The sequence below is a fragment of the Coregonus lavaretus genome (assembly GCF_964263955.1).
Source record: "Coregonus lavaretus genome assembly, chromosome: 23".
Lineage (NCBI taxonomy): Eukaryota > Metazoa > Chordata > Actinopteri > Salmoniformes > Salmonidae > Coregonus > Coregonus lavaretus.
Genome location: NC_140010.1, coordinates 28156110 through 28180008, shown reverse-complemented (window position 1 = coordinate 28180008; position 23899 = coordinate 28156110). Strand labels below are relative to the sequence as shown.

At 43.8% G+C, this 23899-nt stretch overlaps 2 protein-coding genes across 3 annotated transcripts in view; both read right to left on the bottom strand.

Moving 5' to 3' along the window:
* Window positions 1-23899, bottom strand: part of LOC311099132 (integrin beta-1-like) — a 225744-nt gene that overhangs the window by 146180 nt on the left and 55665 nt on the right. The window lies entirely within an intron of this gene.
* LOC311099130 (partitioning defective 3 homolog) overlaps window positions 21377-23899 on the bottom strand; it is a 227359-nt gene continuing 224836 nt past the window's right edge. For both annotated transcript variants that reach the window (XM_084139786.1, XM_084139787.1), the window contains one exon: window positions 21377-23193. In XM_084139786.1, coding sequence (XP_083995912.1) covers window positions 22785-23193 — 409 coding nt within the window. In that variant the 3' untranslated portion in view covers window positions 21377-22784. The remainder of the gene's footprint in view (window positions 23194-23899) is intronic.

Below are 23899 nucleotides of genomic sequence, written 5' to 3'. Positions count from 1 at the left end.
GGAGGGAAAGAATCAGTTGGAATTAATAAGAATTCCCCAGGAGGATTAGATGGAGGGATTTTGTGTGCCCACCTTGAGGGGAGCGAGTCGAGTGAGGGGAGCAACAGACGGAGTGGACCGATTGGAGGGGGTTGATCTTGGCCTTGAGATTCTGGGTCTGAATCCCCTCTCTCTTTGCTGTTTCCAAGCAACATATTGTTGCCTTTACTGTGTAGTGTAAGGGACAGAGACTGATTTAAGGAGGGTTAAGGCTAAACAGCACAGAGACGCATTTGTCTGAAATGGCACCCTTTTCACTATATAGTACAATACTTCTTTTTTTCACTAAGTAGTGTACTATATAGGGAATAAGGCTGTGTTCTAAAAGTAGTGTACTATATAGGAAATAGGAATCTGTCTCAAAGTAGTGCACTGTATAGGGAATAGAGTGCCATTTCAAACACAGCCACATATTATTTCATTCAGTATCTGGTCTTGGAGTGATGCAGCAGTGTCTCTCCCCTCCCAGAGGTTTAGGATATACAGGGCCGTTTCCCCCCCCATTCCTCTTGGGAGAAAGGTCAGAGGCCACAGGTCAGCCAATGGACTTAGCTCTAGCGGAGGCCATTGCCCTGAATCTGAGCTGAGTTCTGAGGCTCCGCTCATATCTGACCCTGGGGAAGCGGCATGTCAGCAGCCAAGATCAAAGTCATTCTCTCTGGACACTGGTACTTATGGTCAGGGATGGTATGAGCCTCAGCCCCCCCCCCCCCCCAGCCTCGGTAAACAGGATGTAATACCTCTCTCTGTGAGCCTGTGATGTGTCTCAAATGGCAACATATTCCTTATGTAGTGTCCTACTTTTGACCAGGGCCCATAGAGTTCTGGTCAAAAGTACTGGACTTAATAGGAAATAGGGTGTGATTTGGGATGCACACTTGATGTAACATCTCCCTCTGTGACCCTGTTTGTGTGACCTCAGGGGTCAACCTCTTCTCCCCTCATTAAAGACATAATGAAGCGTCCCTCTTAATCTCAGTTAACAGGAACAGTTAAGAGGAAATTATAGAATGGTCTGTAACTCCCATGTAAGCATTTAATAGGGAAACTCGAGGAATGGGCAGAACGAAAGAGTGGAAGTCGCTCAACTAATGTGAGACATCATAAGAGCATTTGGAAGGAACACGCACGACTCTTCAAATTGTAATGCTTAAATAAAATGTTTGGGATCTAATTCAAGATAAAATCATGACATTTCAGCCATCAATGGCCTTCATCAGAATCTGAAGAATAACAGAAAGAGATAAATGAGAGGCGATGGTACAGCTCCTACACAGACGACTATTAATCATTATGCATCTGGCGTTGCAGAAGGAATGATAGCAGGACTTGTTTGTATGGGCATTTTCTGTATATAATGGAGGGATGGTTGAAAAGGAGAATTGCAGCTATTAAGAAAGGACAAGAGGTTGCAGCTATCCAGACAGGACAAGAGGGTGCAGCTATTCAGACAGGACAAGTCCTTTCAGACAGACGCCACCTTTTCATACAGTTGAAGTCAGAAGTTTACATACACCTTAGCCAAATACATTTAAATTCAGTTTTCACAATTCCTGACATTTAATCCTGGTAAAAATTCCCTGTTTTAGGTCAGTTAAGATTGTGAAATGTCAGAATAATAGTAGAGAGAATGATCTATTTCAGCTTTTATTTCTTTCATCACATTCCCAGTGGGTCAGAAGTTTACATACACTCAATTAGTATTTGGTAGCATTGCCTTTAAATTGTTTAACTTGGGTCAAACGTTTCGGGTAGCCTTCCACAAGCTTCCCACAATAAGTTGGGTGAATTTTGGCCCATTCCTCCTGACAGAGCTGGAGTAATTGAGTCAGGTTTGTAGGCCTCCTTGCTCACACATGCTTTTTCAGTTCTGCCCACACATTTTCTATAGGATTGAGGTCAAGGCATTGTGATGGCCACTCCAACACCTTGACTTTGTTGTCCTTAAGCCATTTTGCCACAACTTTGGAAGTATGCTTGGAGTCATTGTCCATTTGGAAGACCCATTTGCGACCAAGCTTTAACTTCCTGACTGATGTCAATCAATCAATTTTCAATCAATTTTATTTTATATAGCCCTTCTTACATCAGCTAATATCTCGAAGTGCTGTACAGAAACCCAGCCTAAAACCCCAAACAGCTAGTAATGCAGGTGTAGAAGCACGGTGGCTAGGAAAAACTCCCTAGAAAGGCAAAACCTAGGAAGAAACCTAGAGAGGAACCAGGCTATGAGGGGTGGCCAGTCCTCTTCTGGCTGTGCCGGGTGGAGATTATAACAGAACCATGCCAAGATGTTCAAAAATGTTCATAAGTGACAAGCATGGTCAAATAATAATCAGGAATAAATCTCAGTTGGCTTTTCATAGCCGATCATTAAGAGTTGAAAACAGCAGGTCTGGGACAGGTAGGGGTTCCATAACCGCAGGCAGAACAGTTGAAACTGGAATAGCAGCAAGGCCAGGCGGACTGGGGACAGCAAGGAGTCACCACGGCCGGTAGTCCCGACGTATGGTCCTAGGGCTCAGGTCTCTCAGTTGGCTTTTCATAGCCGATCATTAAGAGTTGAAAACAGCAGGTCTGGGACAGGTAGGGGTTTCGTAGCCGCAGGCAGAACAGTTGAAACTGGAATAGCAGCAAGGCCAGGCGGACTGGGGACAGCAAGGTGTCATCATGCCCGGTAGTCCTGACGTATGGTCCTAGGGCTCAGGTTCTCAGAGAGAAAGAGAGAACGAGAGAATTAGAGAGAGCATACTTAAATTCACACAGGACACTGGATAAGACAGGAGAAGTACTCCAGGTATAACCAACTAACCCCAGCCCCCCGACACATAAACTACTGCAGCATAAATACTGGAGGCTGAGACAGGAGCGGTCCGGAGACACTGTGGCCCCATCCGAAGAAACCCCCGGACAGGGCCAAACAGGAAGGATATAACCCCACCCACTCCGCCAAAGCACAGCCCCCGCACCACTAGAGGGATATCCCCAACCACCAACTTACAATCCTGAGACAAGGCCGAGTATAGCCCACAGAGGTCTCCACCACAGCACAAACCAGGGGGGGGGCGCCAACCCAGACAGGAAGATCACGTCAGTAACTCAACCCACTCAAGTGACGCACCCCTCCCAGGGACGGCATGAAAGAGCACCAGCAAGCCAGTGACTCAGCCCCTGCAACAGGGTTAGAGGCAGAGAACCCCAGTGGAGAGGGGAACCGGCCTGGCAGAGACAGCAAGGGCTGTTCGTTGCTCCAGCCTTTCCGTTCACCTTCACACTCCTGGGCCAGACTACACTCAATCATATGACCTACTGAAGAGATAAGTCTTCAGTAAAGACTTAAAGGTTGAGACCGAGTCTGCGTCTCTCACATGGGTAGGCAGACTGTTCCATAAAAATGGAGATCTATAGGAGAAAGCCCTGCCTCCCGCTGTTTGCTTAGAAATTCTAGGGACAATTAGGAGGCCTGCGTCTTGTGACCGTAGCGTACGTATTGGTATGTACGGCAGGACCAACTCGGAAAGATAGGTAGGAGCAAGCCCATGTAACGCTTTATAGGTTAACAGTAAAACCTTGAAATCAGCCCTTGCCTTAACAGGAAGCCAGTGTAGGGAAGCTAGCACTGGAGTAATATGATCAAATTTCTTGGTTCTAGTCAGGATTCTAGCAGCCGTATTTAGCACTAACTGAAGTTTATTTAGTGCTTTATCCGGGTAGCCGGAAAATAGAGCATTGCAGTAGTCTAACCTAGAAGTAACAAATGCATGGATTAATTTTTCTGCATCATTTTTGGACAGAAAATTTCTGATTTTTGCAATGTTACGTAGATGGAAAAAAGCTGTCCTTGAAACAGTCTTGATATGTTCGTCAAAAGAGAGATCAGGGTCAAGAGTAACGCCTAGGTCCTTCACAGTTTTATTTGAGACGACTTTACAACCATCAAGATTAATTGTCAGATTTAACAGAAGATCTCTTTGTTTCTTGGGACCTAGAACAAGCATCTCTGTTTTGTCCGAGTTTAAAAGTAAAACGTTTTCAGCCATCCACTTCCTTATGTCTGAAACACAGGCTTCTAGCGAGGGCAATTTTGGGGCTTCACCATGCTTCATTGAAATGTACAGCTGTGTGTCATCCGCATAGCAGTGAAATGTTGCTTCAATATATCCACATAATCTTCCTTCCTCATGATGCAATCTATTTTTTGAAGTGCACCAGTCCCTCCTGCAGCAAAGCACCCCCACAGCATGATGCTGCCACCCCCGTGCTTCATGGTTGGGATGGTGTTCTTCGGCTTGCAAGCAACCCCTTTTTCCTCCAAACATAACGATGGTCATTATGGCCAAACAGTTCTATTTTTGTTTCATCAGACCAGAGGACATTTCTCCAAAAAGTACGATCTTTGTCCCCATGTGCAGTTGCAAACCGTAGTCTGGCTTTTTTATGGCGGTTTTGGAACAGTGGCTTCTTCCTTGCTGATCGGCCTTTCAGGTTATGTCGATATACAGTGAGGGAAAAAAGTATTTGATCCCCTGCTGATTTTGTACGTTTGCCCACTGACAAAGAAATGATCAGTCTATAATTTTAATGGTAGGTTTATTTGAACAGTGAGAGACAGAATAACAACAAAAAAATCCAGTAAAATGCTTGTCAAAAATGTTATAAATTGATTTGCATTTTAATGAGGGAAATAAGTATTTGATCCCCTCTCAATCAGAAAGATTTCTGGCTCCCAGGTGTCTTTTATACAGGTAACGAGCTGAGATTAGGAGCACACTCTTAAAGGGAGTGCTCCTAATCTCAGCTTGTTACCTGTATAAAAGACACCTGTCCACAGAAGCAATCAATCAATCAGATTCCAAACTCTCCACCATGGCCAAGACCAAAGAGCTCTCCAAGGATGTCAGGGACAAGATCGTAAGGCTGGAATTGGCTTGAATTGGCTACAAGACCATCGCCAAGCAGCTTGGTGAGAAGGTGACAACAGTTGGTGCGATTATTCGCAAATGGAAAAACACAAAATAACTGTCAATCTCCCTTGGCCTGGGGCTCCATGCAAGATCTCACCTCGTGGAGTTGAAATGATCATGAGAACGGTGAGGAATCAGCCCAGAACTACACGGGAGGATCTTGTCAATGATTTCAAGGCAGCTGGGACCATAGTCGCCAAGAAAACAATTGGTAACACACTACGCTGTGAAGAACTGAAATCCTGCAGCGCCCGCAAGGTCCCCCTGCTCAAGAAAGCACACATACAAGGCCGTCTGAAGTTTGCCAATGAACATCTGAATGATTCAGAGGAGAACTGGGTGAAAGTGTTGTGGTCAGATGAGACCAAAATGGAGCTCTTTGGCATCAACTCAACTCGTCGTGTTTGGAGGAGAAGGAATGCTGCCTATGACCCCAAGAACACCATCCCCACCGTTAAACATGGAGGTGGAAACATTATGCTTTGGGGGTGTTTTTCTGCTAAGGGGACAGGACAACTTCACCGCATCAAAGGGACAATGGACGGGCCATGTACCGTTAAATCTTGGGTGAGAACCTCCTTCCCTCATCCAGGGCATTGAAAATGGGTCGTGGATGGGTATTCCAGCATGACAATGACCCAAAACACACGGCCAAGGCAACAAAGGAGTGGCTCAAGACGAAGCACATTAAGGTCCTGGAGTGGACTAGCCAGTCTCCAGACCTTAATCCCATAGATAATCTGTGTAGGGAGCTGAAGGTTCGAGTTGCCAAAAGTCAGCCTCGAAACCTTAATGACTTGGAGAAGATCTGCAAAGAGGAGTGGGACAAAATCCCTCCTGAGATGTGTGCAAACCTGGTGGCCAACTACAAGAAACGTCTGACCTTTGTGATTGCCAACAAGGGTTTTGCCACCAAGTGCTAAATCATGTTTTGCAGAGGGGTCAAATACTTATTTCCCTCATTAAAATGCAAATCAATTAATAACATTTTTGACATGCGTTTTTCTGGATTTTTTTGTTGTTCTTCTGTCTCTCACTGTTCAAATAAACCTACCATTAAAATTATAGACTGATCATTTCTTTGTCACTGGGTAAACGTACAAAATCAGCAGGGGATCAAATACTTTTTCCCCTCACTGTAGGACTTGTTTTCCTGTGGATATAGATACTTTTGTACCTGTTTCTTCCAGCATCGTCACAAGGCCCTTTGCTGTTGTTCTGGGATTGATTTGCACTTTTCACACCAAAGTACGTTCATCTCTAGGAGACAGAACACGTCTCCTTCCTGAGCGGTATGACAGCTGCGTGGTCCCATGGTGTTTATACTTGCATACTATTGTTTGTACAGATGAACGTGGTACCTTCAGGCGTTTGGAAATTGCTCCCAAGGATGAACCAGACTTGTGGAGGTCTACAATTTTTTTTCTGAGGTCTTGGCTGATTTCTTTTGATTTTCCCATGATGTCCAGCAACGAGGCACTGAGTTTGAAGGTAGGCCTTGAAATACATCCACAGGTACACCTCCAATTGACTCAAATGATGTCAATTAGCCTATCAGAAGCTTCTAAAGCCATGACATCATTTTCTGGAATTTTCCAAGCTGTTTAAAGGCAAAGTCAACTTAGTGTATGTAAACTTCTGACCCACTGGAATTGTGATACAGTGAATTATAAGTTAAATAATCTGTCTGTAAACAATTGTTGGAAAAATTACTTGTGTCATGCACAAAGTAGATGTCCTAACCGACTTGCCAAAACTAAAGTTTGTTAACAATACATTTTTTGAGAGGTTGAAAAACGAGTTATAATGACTCCAACCTAAGTGTATGTAAACTTCCGACTTCAATTGTACATATCTGAGATGTTATGCTATTCTTTCTGATTGGTATGGTGGACTTCATCTGATGCATGTTAAATAGGTGTCATTAAAGAGAGAACAGAGGAAAAACTTTGTTGACTATGTGGTGAGAAGAATTTGATATTGGATGCCACCTAGCTACATATACTTTACAGTACAATGCACTAGGAATGACGTAGTGGATTCTGAACACATGCTATGGTTTTCAACTAAATTCGGAACATTTTACTATATTGTTTTTCTTTAGCTGTGATTTGTGTGCTGGCCAGTACCAATTTAAAAAGCGATTTTACCTTGTCAATTCATCTTCAAATAAAACATGTCATTTTGTACTTACCTCTGACCCTCTGGTGTGGTCCGGGATTTTAAAACCTGTAAAGTTAAATAAATAGGTTTAGTAACTATTAGAAACCTGTGACATTATGCTAAAGGCAGATGGAATGACATAGTGGATTCTGAACACATGCCTTTGTTTTCAACTGCTTCGTTATATTTGCATACCAGATAGCACACACCACTGCATTCTCTTTGCAGATCTTAAAGAGTAGACCCTATTCTGTCCAGTCAGCGACATTGGGTTCACACAGACCTAGGAAATATCCAGGGTTCTGTCAGGCACCAGCCTGCATGTCAATATACACAAAGGTTAAGTCTCTAATGGCACCCTATATGCCCCTAGGGCTCTGGTCAAAAGTAGTGCACTATAAACGGAATAGGGAGTCATTTGGGACGCAACCACAGTCGGATCCATGGTGGAGAGAGACAAGTGTTTAAAAGGTAGGAAATCAATAGTATCGACAATCTATTGACTCAACGAGATGTAAACAAAGGTCCTGGTAGAAAGCATCAGAGATCACATTGCTATTGGTTTGGAAATCCATCATACCGTGGTGTTGTCACGTCATCTGAGTGCTGTGAAGCAGGTCAGTAGAAAACACATAGTAATATTCCATGGCATAGTGCAGTAAAATGGTCCATTTGTTGTTATTTTGCTAATTGGCTGAATCCAGATTAGGCCTATACTGTAAAGCAATTACATTTTATGTCAATCAAATTCTATGTCGACTGACAGTATTTTAATATGTCAACTGATGAGATTGTATGCCCTGTATGTGAATGAGTTCTACATTGTCCTGTAAGGAAGAGCGTAGCTAAGTGAGAGCGCCATTAAAATGGTTCGGTGAAATAAAAATGAAAATAATTTAAAAGGCACCGGTGCTTGGCAGCTTTGTTTATTAGTCTGGACATGAAAGGAAACAAATGTTAACTGGCCTATATCACGCCACATTCTCCATTTAAACCCTATTTGAACATTCTTCCCACAATCCACTATGTGGAATTCTCTTTTTGGATGAGTATGCATATCTCGTAAAATGAGAATTCAGCATGAGTTGGACTGCAATTGGAAATATAATAAAAATGATTTAACTACTGTGCGTCTCTGTGTGAGAATTGAAAAGCTGGATGTCTTTCAAAAGATACCCAGTTGAAAGGTGGTGGAGAATGTTCATTCAATGTACCAATACCAATGTAGCAATGCTCCTGTAACGTCTTTCTTTTATGGCTGCTCTTGTGAATTGGCTTGTTAGTTTATTGTCCCACAATTGGCTCGTCTGAATGCTGTCATGCTGGCAGTAGACACAGTAATTAGCCATTTTACAATCATGTCTGACCAGAAGATGTGTAATTGTTTCTGGTGATGGCACGAAAAGCCCTGCAGACATTTCATGTTAATAAACGCATAAGTAGGAAGGGCATCCTACCATAAGTTATTTTCACACCCTTCATAACACATACATAGATTATAATTTCCCTCAGTTGTAATAGTTTTATCCATATAAATTTAACAGAGCTTACTATTGTTTTTCCTCCTGCCTATTCCAGCCATCGTGAGACTTCATCACATCATGAACCAGGTGCTAAAAAGCGAAGATAGAATACAAATACATGCAATTTACATAAAAATACAATTCATGCATTCAAGGACTGGTTTACTGGGCTCTCTGCCCCAGACACAGTGGGCGGCCGGGCGGCCGGGCAGCCTGGGATGGCCTCTGTCCCAAATGGCACCCTATTCGCTATACAGTGCACTACTTTTGACCAGGGCTCATGTAATTAGAAATAGAATATAAAAAATGATTGAACTACTGTGAGTCTCTGTGTGAGAATTGAAAAGCTGGATGTCTTTCAAAAGATATCCTGTTGAATGGTGGTGCAGAATGTTCATTCAATGTACCAATACCAATGTAGCAATGCTCCTGTAACGTCATTTTCTTTTATGGCTGCTCTTGTGAATTGGCTTATAATGTTTATTGTCCCACAATTGGCTCGTCTGAATGCTGTCATGCTGGCAGTAGACACAGTAATTAGCCATTTTACAATCATGTCTGACCAGAAGATGTGTTATTGTTTCTGGTGATGGCACAAAAAGCAGGTCAGGGAGACACAATGAAACAACATTTGGGTGGCCTGGGACCCAAATGGCCCCCAAGTCGCTATACAGTGCACTACTTTTGACCAGGGCCAATGGTCAAAAGTAGTGCACTACATAGGGAATTGAGTGCCATTTGGGACACAACCATGGTATCAGAGACATATGTCACAGGCCTGGGCTGCAGTGATTGTGGCACTAATTGATTTGGGCCTCTTCTATATTATTTCCATTGCCTTTTATTAGATAAACCATCACCGCCACCACCGTTCCTCCTAGTCCACAGCTGGGGCTGGCTCAGAGAGGAGCAGCTGTTGGCATCAGACCAGACCAGGAGCCCAGCCGGCCCAGCGCTACATGTTAATAACAGTCTCTATCTGCCTTCCAAATGGTTCCCTATTCCCTACATACAGTCGTGTATTGGTCTTCACAAAGTTCGCTGCTTCAGTGTTATGAGATCTTTTTGTCAGATGTTACTATGGTATACTGAAGTATAATTACAAGCATTCCATAAGTGTCAAAGGCTTTTATTGACAATTACATTAAGTTTATGCAAAGAGTCAATATTTGCAGTGTTGACCCTTCTTTTTCAAGACCTCTGCAATCCGCCCTGGCATGCAGTCAATTAACTTCTGGGCCACATCCTGACTGATGGCAGCCCATTCTTGCATAATCAATGCTTGGAGTTTGTCAGAATTTGTGGCCATCCGCCTCTTGAGGATCGACCACAAGTTCTCAATGGAATTAAGGTCTGGGGAGTTTCCTGGCCATGGACCCAAAATGTCGATGTTTTGTTCCCCGAGCCACTTAGTTATCACTTTTGCCTTATGGCAAGGTGCTCCATCATGCTGGAAAAGGCATTGGTCGTCACCAAACTGTTCTTGGATGGTTGGGAGAAGTTACTCTTGGAGGATGTGTTGGTACCATTCTTTATTCATGGCTGTGTTCTTAGGCAAAATTGTGAGTGAGCCCACTCCCTTGGCTGAGAAGCAACCCCACACATGAATGGTCTCAGGATGCTTTACTGTTGGCATGACACAGGACTGATGGTAGCGCTCACCTTGTGTTTTCCGGATGCCCCAAACAATCGGAAAGGGGATTCATCAGAGAAAATGACTTTACCCCAGTCCTCAGCAGTCCAATCCCTGTACCTTTTGCAGAATATCAGTCTGTCCCTGATGTTTTTCCTGGAGAGGTGGCTTTTTTGCTGCCCTTCTTGACACCAGGCCATCCTCCAAAAGTCTTCGCCTCACTGTGTGTGCAGATGCACTCACACCTGCCTGCTGCCATTCCTGAGCAAGCTCTGCACTGGTGGTGCCCCGATCACACAGCTGAATCAACTTTAGGAGACGGTCCTGGCACTTGCTGGACTTTCTTGGGCGCCCTGACGCCTTCTTCACAACAATTGAACCTCTCTCCTTGAAGTTCTTGATGATCCGGAAAATTGTTGATTTAGGTGCAATCTTACTAGCAGCAATATCCTTGCCTGTGAAGCCCTTTTTGTGCAAAGCAATGATGACGGCACGTGTTTCCTTGCAGGTAACCATGGTTAACAGAGGAAGAAAAATGATTTCAAGCACCACCCTCCTTTTAAAGTTTCCAGTCTGTTATTATAACTCAACCAGCATGACAGAGTGATCTCCAGCCTTGTCCTCGTCAACACTCTCACAAGTGTTAACGAGAGAATCACTGACATGATGGCAGCTGGTCCTTTTGTGGCAGGGCTGAAATGCAGTGGAAATGTTTTTTGTGGATTAAGTTCATTTTTATGGCAAAGAGGGACTTTGCAATTAATTGCAATTCATCTGATCACTCTTCATGACATTCTGGAGTATATGCAAATTGCCATCATCAAAACTGAGGCAGCAGACTTTGTGAAAATTAGTATTTGTGTCATTCTCAAAACTTTTGACCAAGACTGTAGTACCCTTAGGGCTTTGGTCAAAATTAGTGCACTATAAAGGGAATAGGGTTCCATTTGGAACGCCCCCTCTATCTGCCTCTGTCTGGATGGACACAGCATGGGATATACAGAGGCGCTAGCTGCTGGAGCATTCAGCGCTTTCTCAATATGGTCTTCTGTTTTTATTTCATTTGGTCTCTGTGGTCACTGGTAAGCTGGAAGGAAGGATGTGTGTGCTGAGTGCATCCCCTCTCTTAGCCATCACCCCCTATCGCTGGTGGCTAATCCTAAAGCAGGTCAGTCAGTGAAATAGAAACAGTGACTCCTCCAGATGCATTCAGCCAAGTTTGCGCTAAATCTTCTAAGGCTGTGGCTGCTGACTGGGCCATGGTTAGGATATAGCCCACAGAACATGGACTCCCTGGAAAACAGTGGCAAGTGTTGCTGAGTGGACTATCCTAGCTAAATAAACAAAATACAACAAAATGAGCTAAAACATGATACTCACCATTCCTATTGAGGTCCTCGCTTTCTCCATTCTGATGAATCATCATGTCAGAGATAATGTTGCTAATGTTGTCTAAGGTATCATGTAACAACACTCTCTATAATTGCAATGAAAATGATTTCTATAAATATAAATGTCTATCATATCTATGTCTTATTTCAAATCAATACAGTACAGTCACACTCTGCTGCGTCCCAAATGGCACCCTATTCCCTATGATAGGCTAGTGCAGTACTTTTGACTAGTGCCCATAGGGTAGCGTAGTGCACTATATAAGGAATGGGGTGCATAGAGCCACATAGGGCTCTGATCAAAGGTTTTGCACTGTAAAGGGAATAGGATGCCATTTGGGATGCAACCCTGGTCAGCAGCTGCACCAGGCGGAGGAGATGGACAGGCCTCGGCCATGGGTCACAGGCTCTATGTTTTTCATTTAGAGACTCCATCTTGGACACTCCCCAGTTTGTATTTTCCATTACGGGAAGAAATGCCGGAGCTGAAATGGGTTTACATCACACAGCAGTTTGAAGCCAGAGGTCCCCTTTTATTTCTTATTTAGCTCCTTTTATTTCACGTCCTCTCTTTTATCTTGCCTGAGGCATATGGTTGTGGGCACTGAAAAGTGCTTTCAAATTACATAAAATAAGTTGTACATAATGCACAGGTTTCAGACTCTTTGTGATGCTTATGTATTAAAATACAGTACATACACAGTGGACACAAAATTATTCACATATTACGTATACAGAAATGTAAATACACTCATAACTGTATGGAAGGCGCATCAACACTATACAAATACACTACATACATGTAGGTACTGTTCCACAATAAACATTAATATTTTGAGATAACATACCGTAGCTGTTAATTTCTCCAACATGTCCAGTGTGTGTGTGTCTGTCTGTGTTTACAGCAGGGGTAGGCAACTAGATTCAGCTATGGGATAATTTTTGTCGGAGCGGATGGTTGGGGAGGGGGGGGGCTGAATATAATCCCAAAAAGAGATTGTACTTCAAAATATAATTTCATACCATGATTACATTGAGACACAATCACGTCTCTTTATTTATTAGTCTGAATATTTTTTTAAACTAAAAACCTTGGGGGGGGGGGGGGGGCAAAGAATATCACTCGAGGGTTTACAGCGTCCGGCGGCAGGCAGGGGCAGTGGTGAATCAGCATTATTAAACAAGAGACACAGTCCTGGTGGTGTCATTAATCTCCATTCAGCCCAAATGGTACCATTTTTCATACCTAGTGAACTACTTTTGACCTGGACCCAAAAAGTAGTTGCAATATATAGGGAATAGGGTGCCTTTTGGGACGCAGACATGATTATAAAGCTCTCTCTATCTAGCAGAAGAAGAAATGCTGTACATGATCTGGATCTCCTGAAATTAGAGGGAGTGAGAAAAAAATGAAAACAAGAGTAAGTGTCTATGTGTGTGCATGTATACATTTATATACATTTTTATATGATATTTTATTGTAGTTTATTTAAATCAGTGGAGGCCATTGAAACCTGGGTCTCATTTTCAATGGTGCCCTGAGAACAACAAATTCAACAAATTCACAAACATTACGATAAAAAAGTAAATATGAATACAGATTAATTTCAAAAAAGAAAATTACCACCACAATAAATGTGTACATTTAATCAAAAATCAATTCAATTCTCAATTAACATATTTAACATTAGACTCCTAAACTGCCCTAGCAGCACCAGGTAAACAAGACGCAGTGAGTTCTGTAGGTTATTCCCAAAATTGGGGCCATAAGAGCCCAACAGTCCAATCCCAGAAACTGAGCCAGATGGTCGGGTACTGGGGGAACCTCTACAGGTGTTGGAGCATCCCCCTCTCTCACCTCACACTCTCCCCCATGATTACTGAACAGCTGGCTCTGCCATGCTAACTCTCCTTAAAGGTGCAATCTGCAGACTGCAGTTCAAACAATAACAAAGCGATGGATGCAAGGACTATCAATGATGTCAAAATGATAGTTTTAATCATATACAGTGTTTACAAACATTGGAGTATAACAAGCTTTTATTTTGGGTTCTGATGGGGTACGACAGTTGAACTAAGCTCATAGGGCATTTATAAGTTATATTCTTCAAGAATCAATGGGTATATATATCATGAAGTTAAAAGTCAAAAAATGGATGTAGAAACTGCAGATTGGCTCTTTATTTGGATCCCCATAAACTGACAGCTTAGAGACCAAGGAGCCACAAAAGACATTACAAATATACTGTAACAGATATTCCAAATTACATTAAACGCTTTCACACTCCCTCCCTGCCCAGGACATCCGGCTGTCAATACAGTAGGCCTGTTGTTGTTTGGGAAAGGCCAAGGCCACTGCCTGCATATGAAATCTGTCACAGAATGCAAGACCATGACTTTACAGTAAGTCTACACTCTAGTCATCTATAGGAAGGGAAACTCTCTATAGGGTAAACAACCCAGGCTGCCTGGGTGGGCATCCCAAAATGGCACCCTATTCCCTATGTAACACACTACTTTTGACATAGTACTGCCCTATATAGGAAATAGGGTGCCATTTGGGACAGCGTGACTGGAGAACATGCCAGCCAGTATCTGAGAGCTCCAGTGTCCGTCGGACAGAGATCCAGGGCGGAAGGATTTAATCGCTAACTGGGGCATGTCAGAGCCATTTCATGGTGCATTTGACAGAGAGAAGCTGGGTGAATCGTGTTGGAGTATAAATGCCTTTAGGATTCAGGACTCAAGGAGTCATTTATCCTCCTGTCCTTGGCTAGTGCTGCCACGTGCCTTTCTTACTTCCACACTAGTCAAGAACAGTAGGCAGAAGGCTGTGCACACTATACTGCACAAACAAAATACCTCAAATTGTTTATACAAAGCATCCATGAAAGTGGCACAATCTTCATGTTTGATGGTGTTCCATGACAGGCCACAGACATTGTGATTGCCTTAGATCATATAAAACTGCACCAATGCGTTTGTAATGAAACACTGCTGTTTGCTGTGGATGGTGGTGCCTGTCTGTCTGTGGTAGGAAGCTACCTACTGTAGGTAGACATCCTGGTCTGTTTGTCCACAGTAAAACCCCACCAGATGTTCCTCCAACAGAAGAGGGTTAGATCTGGGGGACTTCCTCCTATTGGTTTCCTTTGTCTGAGCCCCAAATAGCACTCTATTCCCTATGTAGTGCACTTCTTTTGACCAGGGACCATGGTGCCCTGGTCAAAATAAGTGCTCTATTTAGGGAATACCGGTGCCATTTGGGACATATCCTTTGTCTCCTTCAGAATTTATGTTCCAGTTTCCCCCGTGACTAGGACAGCTTCCTCTCGGAATTCCTGAAGGATGCGTCACCCATAAAGACTCCATCCATCACAGAGAATACAGAGAAAACATAGGGCAGAAACAGGTGTCACCTTAGAACAGCCCTTACTGCACCGACCCACCCGACCTCACAACGTGTTCCAAACCTGGGTTAAAATATTTGAACTCTTCCAGGGAGGGGTTTACACTGTTGATACTTTTATATTGGTTCCATTGAAACAGGCAAGCTCAATCAAGCACAGAGACAGTATTTGAAATGATTTCAAAGTGTATGAACCCAGGTCTGACGTGTTCATGAGAGTAACTGTATTAACACAGAATGATGGGGAGTAATCAACCCCACTAACTCTACCATGACGTGAGAATGACGGTGAAATAGGCAGCATGTGTTCTCCAGCTCTTCATAGAGAAGTGATCCATGAAGTGATCCGTAGCATGGCTGGGTGTTATGGGGAGAGGAGAGCATTAAATACTCAGCGATAGCTGTTAGGAGTATGAGTAATTATGTAGCAGCACCTGCCGGCTGGGATACAAACACTTTTATTAGCCTCAGGCTGAAAACAACTACAATAGAGAACAAGAAAGAGATACACCCATCGGCTGCTCCATTGCATGTGGATTAGCCCTTTTTGGATGGTGCCTTGCATGTGAATTAGTCCTTTTTGGATGGTCCCTTGCATGTGGATTCTAGAATATTGTATAATAAATCATTGCTTGCCTTATAAGAGGCAGTGTTCATTAGCTGTTTTATGTCCCATCTAAAATGTATCCTATTCTCGATCACTAGGTATGCAGGTGTAGACCTCTGATTGTTATTGTCTTATCTCCATACTGCTCCCATGGCAACGGTGTCCTGGAGAGGTCAACTCTTAACAAAAGCCGGTCTCTGAGCTGAAAACTGAACACCAGTGTTAATCAATGTCATATACAACGTTATACCATATACACACCAAATGTTTGTTTATATTGAATGTATATTAATATACTTGTGATGAGGTGATATACAATGTGTATACATGTTAGTGTAAAGGTATGATGTGTATGGATGGAGTTAACTCAAAGCAGCTGTATCCTGTGAGCTAAACACCAGCTGAGGATGAACCCTGTGACCTCTCTGGGACCCGGGATGACTTTTACCTCAGCGTGGCGATGTCGGGCGATGCTCGGAATGTTGGAACTCAGGAAAAGGAATTTGCAGCAACAACATGGTGTTCTGAGAGGAACTCTACCACACATGGATATACCTTTACTATCATGGATAAGAATGTGTAAGGGCAAAATCTACTATAGGTTTGGAAACTGTGGTGGATGTTTTTTTTTTTATGCAGGCAGGGTCCGTTGTCATTCAGCTGTCTGTCATTCAGCTGTCTGTCGTACTCATTAGTGCACACTGTAGAAAAACGTTTTCCAACAAAAAAAGAAAAATAGTGTTTCTTAAAGCAATTAAAGTGCATTCGGAAAGTATTCAGACCATTTGACTTTTTCCACATTTTGTTACGTTACAGCCTTATTCTAAAATGGATGAAATAAAAAAAATGGCCTCAATCTACACACAATACCTCATACTCACAAAGCGAAAACAGGTTTGTAGAAATGTTAGCTAATAATCCTAAATACAAAAATACAAAAAAAGTGTTCAGACCCTTTGCTATGAGACTCAAAATTTAGCTCAGGTGCATCCTTATTCCATTGATCATCCTTGAGATGTTTTTACAACTTGATTGGAGTCCACCTGTGGACAATTCAATTGATTGGACATGATTTGGAAAGGCACACACCTGTCTATATAAGGTCCCACAGTTGACAGTGCGTGTCAGAGCAAAAACCAAGCCATGAGGTCGAAGGAATTGTCCGTAGAGCTCCGAGACAGGATTGTGTCGAGGCACAGATCTGGGGAAGGGTACCAAAACATTTCTGCAGCATGGAAGGTCCCCAAGAACACAGTGGCATCCATCATTCTTAAATGGAAGAAGTTTGGAAACACCAAGACTTTTCCTAGAGCTGGTCACCCGGCCAAACAGAGCAATCGGGGGAGAATGGACTTGGTCAGGGAGGTGACCAAGAACCCGATGGTCACGAGGAGAGAACCTTCCAGAAGGACAACCATCTCTGCAGCACTCCACCAATCAGGCCTTTATGGTAGAGTGGCCAGACGGAAGCCACTCCTCAGTTAAAGGCACATGACAGCCCGCTTGGAGTTTGCCAAAGGGCACCTAAAGGACTCTCAGACCATGAGAAACAAGACTCTCTGGTCTGATAAAACCAAGATTGAACTCTTTGGCCTGAATGCCAAGCGTCACGTCTGGAGGAAACCTGGCACCATCCCTATGGTGAAGCATGGTGATGGCAGCATCATGCTGTGGGAATGTTTTTCAGCGGCAGAGACTGGGAGACTAGTCAGGATCGAGGGAAAGATGAACGGAGCAAAGTACAGAGAGATCCTTGATGAAAACCTGCTCCAGAGCATTCATAACCTCAGACTGGGGCGAAGGTTCACCTTCCAACAGGACAACGACCCTAAGCACACAGCCAAGACAACGCAGGAGTGGCTTTGGGACAAATCTCAATGTCCTTGAGTGGCCCAGCCAGAGCCCGGACTTGAACCCGATCAAACATCTCTGGAGAGACCTGAAAATAGCTGTGCAGCATCGCTTGAGAGGATCTGCAGAGAAGAAATGGGAGAAACTCCCCAAATACAGGTGTGCCAAGCTTGTAGCGTCATACCCAAGAAGACTCGAGGCTGTAATCGCTGCCTAAGGTGCTTCAACAAAGTACTGAGTAAAGGGTCTGAATACTTATGTAAATGTCATATATCCGTTTATTTTTAATTTTTTACATTTTACAAAGATTTTGCTTTGTCATTATGGGGTATTTTGTGTAGATTGATGAGGGAAAAAACAATTTCACACATTTTAGAATAAGGCTGTAGCGTAACAAAATGTGGAAAAAGTCAAGTGGTCTGAATACTTTCCGAATGCACTGTATACCAAAAGACAATTTTTCGGTGGAGTTTTCCTTTAATGGACAAATCTAGGTAGGTCCCTCCTCGTTTTGGACTGTTTGCTTCCATTTGATTCCTAGTGAATACGACCCAGTAGTCAGTCATGCGTTTGAAAATAAAGCAAAATAATGTGTGAAAGTCACATCTCATATACTAAACAACAACAAAGTCAGTCATAGTAGTGCCACATCCATAGCAGGGGATCAAACAGACATGAGCTACGCAATAATACATATTTCTGTTTCCTCTAGAAGTGTCATACAGGAAAAGACTGAAGGTCATTGACTATCTACGAGTCAGAAATTGAAGACAAATCCTTCTCTGGCCGGAGGCTTAGCCAACAGCATGGGGACACGGCTCCCTCTCTGTGAGGCATTCTTTTATCACTCGATGAAAGAGCACGCAAAGCTATGAAGATAAAAGAACAGGATGAGATGGAAGGATTTCTTTCCTTCCCCTTCTTTTTTCCTCCTCTCTCATCTCTCAGTTTCAAGAGAGCCCCCCCTCAGTGGCTGAAATGGCTTAATGGTATTTGTTTAGGACGTCAACTTCAACCCTAGTAACACACACAGTAGCCAGTGTCATTCAACAAGTCCCTTATGAGAGACAACAGGAACGTGACTACTGTTAACAACAGGAAACAGAGAGGGATTACTAAAGCATACTAACTACATTGACAAATGCTGACACTCAGGCACTAAGGCATGTACACACACACAATCACATACAACCATACAGAGACAAACATGCACAGACCTGAATTAAAATTAAAGATGTGAAGCTAAAACTACAATAGCCTAAGGATAGAGAAGCCAAAAGCATATTAAAGATTCAAGAGTGGATCAAACCAGACTCACTGCTACTAATGAGGATTCCTGAACCTGATACCACTGCCAGTTCATTTTTCAAAGGAGAGGATGAAGAATAGAAGACATCCCAGACAGACCGTTGTAAACAGGTTGAAACCGCATTCCTTTTATTCTGAATGTGATATGTACAGGAAAAGCGTCTGTATACATTTCTAAACATATCATGTCAAAGTCTGAAAAACAATTGCCCTGTGCTTACAATAGCTTTATACTTTAAACATCATGATACATACAGCATTGTGAAGGCAGAAGGGACACAAATACACTGATCACCTGTGCAGAGGCTTATTTTAACTCTCACTGTAAAAAAACTACAACAAAACAACGAAAGCTTTTCAGGGAAACAAAAGTACCCCAAAACAATCATGACACATACTGTACCGAAGAGATTCAAACGGTATGTTTAAAATACTTGGTGTCATTTAGCTACAAAAAGGAACCAACCACATTGTTTTCCCTCCTCAGGCACTTATTATAGACCTCTGAACCTAGCCATGGACTAGCCTGGTCCAAAGGTCTGTTTGTGGTGTCTTGTTAACTACTCCGGGGAGGTTTTCCCTAGGTACAGATCTAGGATCAGCTTTCTCCTCCCCCAATCCTAACCATTAGTGGGGGAAATGCAAAACTGACCCAAGATCAGCGACTAGGCCGAGGGAACTTCATCCTACACCCTTGTTAACTACAATGACCATATACAGTGGGGGAAAAAAGTATTTAGTCAGCCACCAATTGTGCAAGTTCTCCCACTTAAAAAGATGAGAAAGGCCTGTAATTTTCATCATAGGTACACGTCAACTATGACAGACAAATTGAGCAAAGAAAATCCAGAAAATCACATTGTAGGATTTTTTATGAATTTATTTGCAAATTATGGTGGAAAATAAGTATTTGGTCACCTACAAACAAGCAAGATTTCTGGCTCTCACAGACCTGTAACTTCTTCTTTACGAGGCTCCTCTGTCCTCCACTCGTTACCTGTATTAATGGCACCTGTTTGAACTTGTTATCAGTATAAAAGACACCTGTCCACAACCTCAAACAGTCACACTCCAAACTCCACTATGGCCAAGACCAAAGAGCTGTCAAAGGACACCAGAAACAAAATTGTATACCTGCACCAGGCTGGGAAGACTGAATCTGCAATAGGTAAGCAGCTTGGTTTGAAGAAATCAACTGTGGGAGCAATTATTAGGAAATGGAAGACATACAAGACCACTGATAATCTCCCTCGATCTGGGGCTCCACGCAAGATCTCCCCCCGTGGGGTCAAAATGATCACAAGAACGGTGAGCAAAAATCCCAGAACCACACGGGGGGACCTAGTGAATGACCTGCAGAGAGCTGGGACCAAAGTAACAAAGCCTACCATCAGTAACACACTACGTCGCCAGGGACTCAAATCCTGCAGTGCAAGACGTGTCCCCCTGCTTAAGCCAGTACATGTCCAGGCCCGTCTGAAGTTTTCTAGAGTGCATTTGGATGATCCAGAAGAGGATTGGGAGAATGTCATATGGTCAGATGAAACCAAAATAGAACTTTTTGGTAAAAACCCAACTCGTCGTGTTTGGAGGACAAAGAATGCTGAGTTGCATCCAAAGAACACCATACCTACTGTGAAGCATGGGGGTGGAAACATCATGCTTTGGGGCTGTTTTTCTGCAAAGGGACCAGGACGACTGATCCGTGTAAAGGAAAGAATGAATGGGGCCATGTATCGTGAGATTTTGAGTGAAAACTTCCTTCCATCAGCAAGGGCATTGAAGATGAAACGTGGCTGGGTCTTTCAGCATGACAATGATCCCAAACACACCGCCCGGGCAACGAAGGAGTGGCTTCGTAAGAAGCATTTCAAGGTCCTGGAGTGGCCTAGCCAGTCTCCAGATCTCAACCCCATAGAAAATCTTTGCAGGGAGTTGAAAGTCATTGTTGCCCAGCGACAGCCCCAAAACATCACTGCTCTAGAGGAGATCTGCATGGAGGAATGGGCCAAAATACCAGCAACAGTGTGTGAAAACCTTGTGAAGACTTACAGAAAACGTTTGACCTGTGTCATTGCCAACAAAGGGTATATAACAAAGTATTGAGAAACTTTTGTTATTGACCAAATACTTATTTTCAAATAAATTCATAAAAAATCCTACAATGTGATTTTCTGGAGAAAAAAAATCTCATTTTGTCTGTCATAGTTGGCGTGTACCTATGATGAAAATTACAGGCCTCTCTCATCTTTTTAAGTGGGAGAACTTGCACAATTGGTGGCTGACTAAATACTTTTTTTCCCCCACTGTACATTGTGTTAACCCACAAATGGAAGCTAATGCATTTCATATGACTGTACTAGGCGTAGGGAGAACACATTGAAGCACATCTCCAAAGCAGCGAGGTGCCAGACACTTCTGTTACAGTATACCTCGAGGCGACACAGAGTACGTACGCCAGTCATTTTCTTTTTTCCCTTTTGTGTGTTCACCACACTCTCCTTTGTTTGGTTGCATTCATTTCCACCATTCTGTACATTTCATAGACATCCGAGCATCGTCACATTAAAGGCCCATTATATACAAGAGTAGAGTGACTCACTAGTACTCAGCTATATACGGCAGCTGAACGCAACTACCACTCAAACACAATTTCATATTTTTATTAACAAGGGATGATGGGTAGATTAAACCGAAATCTTGCACCAGTATTCCGATTGTCTCTGTTTCTTTGTGGAGCGAAACCGTGGTGTGGCCCTCCACTACGGAGCAGCCTCTTGCGGCGGTGTTCTGTTCTTTGGCTGTGGCAGGCAGCAGGTGGCTTGTGATGAAAAATTCAGTGCAGGGCTGACGGGGAAGAGGAGAGGTGGGGAGGAGTAGAGGATGGAGCGAGAGACAGGCAGGCCAGGTTAGCCGTGCCCAGAGCAGAGAGGCCAGGCAGTGGATCAGAGACATCTCTCTCACCCTCTGTGGAGATGACACACACATGAATCATTTATGAGGGGCCTTCATTAATAACCAGCGCTATGCCCTCCTCCTCCCCCTCCTTTAACACACTCCCTCTCTTTTCTATCTCTCTCTCTTTTCTCTAACCCTCTGGGGACTACTGAAGTAAAGGGGCTTCTCATAAAGACAAAACGATGAAAACAGATAAATAGAATACTGAGAGAAGCTCAGTGTTGTTGTTTTGACTTAGTGTTAGAGTAGTACTGTCTAGGAAGCCCAGGGGGATTTCAAGGCCAGGGGTGGGTAAGGGGCAGGGGTGACAGGTCATGTAGGAGCCATGGTTTAACAACACCAGACCACAATGGAAGTGTCAATGATGGAGTCCACACCACACTCATATCGCACACTCACATTCAGACACAGTCTCTCTCACATGCACGCACAAAGGCACACGCACCCACACATACACACTTGTCCATGGCTTAAAATAACATCCGTTTGCCTGTCTGTTCGATTGTCAGAGCGTGAGGGTAACAGATGTCTGTGAATCACACAACACTACTACACAGAAAGCATTGTGGCCATGAATACAGAAGGAACAGAAAGCTTCACTTAACAACAAACAGTCTGTAGGAGGGGAACAGGACTGACTGGGACTGAATGGAAGACTAACAGGTCACATCCAGGGTAAGCCATTAATTCAAACACCCACTGTGCATTGCCTAACTCTTCTTAGATCAATCTCTGTTAATCAGCTCCTCAATTTGTCCACATCTACCACAACTGAGGCCCCCTCTTGCCTGTCCTGTCCCTGTCCCCTCAGGAGTAGAAGGGCCTCCCCATTCTATGCTAAGCAGCTCCTCAAATTGTCCATATCCATTGCTACCAATTGTGGCCTCCTCTTGGAAGCCCTGTCCCTTCCCCTGTACTTGCCCCTTTCCTCTGTCCCCTCAGGAGTAGAAGGGCCTGCCCTTCTCAGGCCCCTGCAGCTTGTTGAGCCTGGCCAGCTGGGAGGGTGAGGGGGGTACGTCCTGTCTATAGGGGCCCTTAGGCGACACAGGGTCCTTGTGAGCCGAGTACCCATCATAGGTGTTGTTCCCGAGGTGCTCCTGTGGGGGCGCTAGCAGTAGCTGCTTCTCTTTGGCCTCCTGCTCCCTGCGTCTCTGCTCCTGCCTCAGCAGCTCCTGGGCCTCCAGCAGGACGCGGGCGTTCACACTGCTCACCCCCGGGTAGCCGTTTCTGGAGGCCTTGTAGCTGGAGTAGCGAGGGTTCTCCTTGGCCGTCTGGAAGCCCTCGCCCGGCGGGTAGACCTTGTCCCAGGAGTCCTGCGAGATGGAGCTGGGGTTCTTTCTGGGTTGCCTGTAGATGGAGGGAGAAAGCGTGAATGAAAGGACATGTGAGACACAAGTGAAAATAGCATTTTAAAGAGGAAGAGTGCAATGACTCAGAGAGAGAAGGCTGAGAAAGTGAGAGAAAAGGTGAGACCACAGAAATAGAATGACTAGAATGGGCATCCATATTCAAGCCAATGATCCCATAATGGGCTGACTGGACTAGCGTGTATTTATACTATAACCATGGGAATACAACAGGCTGCCATTTAGAGTGTACCAGTGGTGATGCTATTTCTATGGGTGAGACACAAGTGAAGATGTTAAGAGGGTTTTAAAGAGAAAGGGTGCAATGACTCGGAAAGAGAGGAGATTCCAGAGAGACCGGGTCAGACAAAACCCAGCACCACCCATAACCAATTTAGCACACAATAAAAACATAGAAGCACATAAACCTAGAGGGACAGTGACACAGCCATTCCCCTCCATATAGCCCTACTGTGAAGGACAGACAGGCCCATTGGGTTCGACAGACAGTAATAGCAGCCCTGTTGCAAATGAGACTCAACCGGTCCCACTATGTCACGCTGGTGGTTTCAAAGTAGAAATCTGACATGGTATATAAAAAGGAGGAGCTGTCAGCCTCCTTCTTCCCTACAACATACAGTCAGTCAGTGTGTGTGACATCACCCGACTCATGCTTGACTGGGCACTTTGTGAGCTCTCTTTGTTCA